The sequence below is a fragment of the Pinus tabuliformis genome, chromosome 9 (assembly GCF_031772625.1).
Source record: "Pinus tabuliformis cultivar Carrire ecotype Pingquan chromosome 9, CPIR1, whole genome shotgun sequence".
Taxonomy (NCBI): Eukaryota; Viridiplantae; Streptophyta; class Pinopsida; order Pinales; family Pinaceae; genus Pinus; species Pinus tabuliformis.
In genome coordinates, this window is record NC_142307.1 from 1,344,303,073 (window position 1) to 1,344,306,753 (window position 3,681).

The 3,681-nt window shown below is 43.2% G+C and overlaps 1 protein-coding gene across 1 annotated transcript; it reads left to right on the forward strand.

Annotated features, from left to right (window-relative positions):
• Positions 1-502: 502 nt before the first annotated feature.
• On the forward strand, positions 503-1,225 carry LOC149153489 (uncharacterized). Its single transcript, XM_089443832.1, has one exon. It carries the CDS (start codon positions 503-505, stop codon positions 1,223-1,225), a length of 723 nt encoding a protein of 240 aa, XP_089299958.1.
• Positions 1,226-3,681: the final 2,456 nt, after the last annotated feature.

Below are 3,681 nucleotides of genomic sequence, written 5' to 3' on the forward strand. Positions count from 1 at the left end.
CCCTGAAATCGTGCTTATACAAGAAACAAAGCAAGATCAATGTGAAATGAATAGAGTCATTAGTCAGCGAATTTTTTTTTGTGGAAGCATAAGTGAGGCAAGAGGAGCCTCAGGCGGTATAGCAACATTATGGGATAGCAAAAAAAGGATGAGCAGCGCTATTAATGTTCATCAAAACTGGATTCGAACCGCACTGGACAGCAGAACCGGAGGCCAATCAGTGATAGTGTATAATGTGTATGCTCCAAATCAGTATAGAGAAAAATAGATATGCTGGGACACTCTGAAAGCAAACATAGATCTGGACCAGAATGCCAATCTCATTGTAGCAGGAGACTTCAATCTAGTGCTGCATGCTAATGAAAAAAGAGGAGGTAATTTCACTTCTGACCCCTCCAGAAGTCGATTAGAGACTATAATTCAGGATCATGATCTAGTTGATGTCAGACCCAAAAATCGTAGATATACCTGGAGTAACAGAAGAATTGGAGCCAACAACATCATGGAACGGCTGGATAGATTCTTTATTAGCATAACATACCTTTCCACTTTCTCAACAGGCTACTCAAATATCCTCAATGTGTCGGCCTCTGATCACTATCCGATAACTGTAACTCTCCAAAGCCACTGCCCGCTAGGGCCCATACCCTTCAAATATAGCTCAATATGGAACCAGATACCAGTTGCAAAAGAAGTTGTGCAAGCGACATGGCTCCATCATGTAGAGGGGTCTCCAAGTTATATCTGGGAGACAAAGCTTAAACGAGTTAGGCAGGCTTTAAAGAGCTGGGCAAGGAGCAATTATCAAGAGCTCGAACTAAATAAACAGAAAATCAAACAAGAGTTAGAGGAGATGCAACAGAGCATCGAAAGGCAGGGGCTATCTCAGCGGAATAAAGAACAGGAAGGTAAATTATACTCACAGCCGAGCCAAATCCTCAGGGACGAAGAAATAAAGTGGAGATTGAAATCAAGGCAGCGTTGGTTGCAGGAAGGGGATAAAAACACAGCTTATTTTCATAAGCAAGCCACTGTGCGAAAACTTAGAAACATAGTGAGCACAATAACGGACAATGAGGGAAACCGATATAGTACTCAGGACTCTATAAAGGAAGCAGCCACCAGGCATTTTTGTCAACTTCTGACTGAAGACAAAGGTTCAGAAGATTACTCAGATATGCTCCAGTATTTGCCCGAAAGGGGTCACTCAAGAAATGAACAATAATCTTACGAAAGAAGTGGAAGAAGAGGAAATTAAAGCAGCTATCTGGAGTTTGCATCTGGATAAGGCACCAGGACCGGATGGATTCCCCATCAGCTTCTATAGGGAATACTGGGCAATAATAAAAAAGGATCTCCTAAAGATGATTCGATGGGTGATGAGAAAAGGTAAAATGGGGGGATTCACCAACTCCACTTACCTTGCTTTAATACCAAAAGAAAATCGCCCTTCCTCCTTCTCGAGATTTCGGCCAATCTCATTATGCAACTCAGCGTACAAAATAATTTTGAAAATGTTGGCAATCAGACTTAAACCTCTCCTCCCCTCCTTGATCTCTGAAAATCAAGGGGGTTTTCTCCTCAACAGGCACATTACTGATTCTATACTCCTTGTTCAAGAGGCCATCCACTCAAGCTTAATCAGGAAGGAAAGAGGATTTGTTCTAAAGCTGGATCTTGCAAATGCCTTCGATAGGGTAAGGCACTCCTATCTGTACGCTGTTCTCCACAAAATTGGGTTCGATTCCTCCTTCATCACTATGATTGCAGCATGTATAACTGGACCTTGGATCTCCCCCTTAATAAATGGGAGACCATGTGCAGCCTTCCAATCATCCCGTGGTCTCAGACAAGGTTGCCCACTTTCTCCCTATCTGTTCATTCTTATGGCCGAATCATTCAGTGAAGCCTTGGACTATAACAGGAGAGTAGGGTTAATCACTGGCATCAAGATTGAACATGGAGCAAAGAACATCAACCATTTTCAGTTTGCAGATGACACTCTGCTGATAGGAGGAGCATCCACTACAATAACAAGGCGATTTAAAAAGCTCTTGGACCAATTCATGGATTACTCAGGAGGGAAAGTCAACCAGATAAAAAGTTGCATCTACGGATGGAACACTGCAAATCATACCATCCACAGCATAGCAAGTGTATTTGGAGTTCCTTGCAGTCTAATATGGAAGCACTTTTCCTATTTAGGAATGCCAGTAAGTTTGGGGCCCTTGAAAGCGGACACCTGGAATGAGATACTGGATAAAATAAAAAGGAAAGTGCAGCAATGGGGTACAAGGTGGTTGAACCCAACAGGAAGGCTAATTCTTCTAAAATCAGGGATTGCATCTCTCCCCATTTACCATTTTTCTTTATATCATGCTCCAGCTGCTTTCCATCAGAAAATGGAAAAAGTACTCAGGCACTTTCTTTAGCAAGGAGGGAAAACGGATAAAAGAAAATTCAATCTAGTAAGCTGGAAGAGCATAATCCAATCTCAGGAGAAAGGAGGATTGGGCATCAGGTCCCCAAAGCTTCTCAATTTAGCCCTCGGAGCAAAAAATGTATGGAGACTGATCACAGGGCCTACAGTGTGGTGGAAGAAGGTTTTGGAGGTTAAATACCTAAACTGTACAAGGCAGCAACTTCTGGAGACTAATATTCTTAACAGAGATAGTACAAAAATCTGGCGTCTTTGTAAGAAGGCAATTCCCTTCATGTGTCAAAATATATCTAAGGTTCCAGGCGGGGGAAACAGTATCAATTTCTCTATAGACAAAATCCTTGGGCAGCAGCGTATCGGTTCCAAAGCAGAGGCAATCCCAATCATAAACTGGCTCAATGATAAAGGACTTTTCCACCTGTCCCAAATATCAAAATGGGATACCCATACTCATGCCTGGATAGGCTGGAACTTTCCGGACCCACCCAATGTGTTGGATAACAGTCTCATCCCCCTAAAAACGCTCCTCCACAGCGAAGCTCCGGTTCAAGAAGGTGCACTGGATGGGTATCGATGGGATCCATCTGGAACACAATACACAGTTAAAGCGGAACATCAATATCTTTGTGACAACACCTATCAACAGGAACCCTGGAACCACTGGAAAATAGTATGGAGAGCTGAGGCACCCCCCAAGGTTAAGTTCTTCATCTGGCTTCTTCTGAAAGGGAAAACATTAACAGCGGAAAATCTTAGAAAGAGAGGCATAATGGGGCCATCCAGGTGCCCAAACTGCTGCAGATCAGAGGAAACAATGCAACACTTATTTATTGATTGCCCGGTTGCCGGAGAATGCTGGAAGGAAATGGCCTCAATTGGAGAATCACCATGGGAACCCCAGAACACAATTGCAGAAACGATCTATAAATGGAGGAAGAACTGCCCTTGGAAGGAGAAAAGAAGCCAACTGGCTCAAAGAGTATGGAACACCATACCACTCACACTTCTATGGCGCATTTGGCTAGCGCGAAATGGCAAGGTCTTCCAAGAAAAAGGATTCAGCACCAGGAAAATTTGCCATAAGGCCAAAATGCTGGCTCTCGAATCAATAACAAATCACACCAATGGCAAAATTAACGCAACAAGTTACAGTGCAGAGGAGAGAACTTTTCTCAGCTACGTTTTTGAGAATATATCCAGTGCTCAGGAAACCAGCAGGAGGGGGACAAGGGTGAGGGAAG

Bases quoted from the DNA above. Each gene is read 5' to 3' on its own strand.
- LOC149153489 (XM_089443832.1), top strand. From the start codon at position 503: ATGGAACGGCTGGATAGATTCTTTATTAGCATAACATACCTTTCCACT.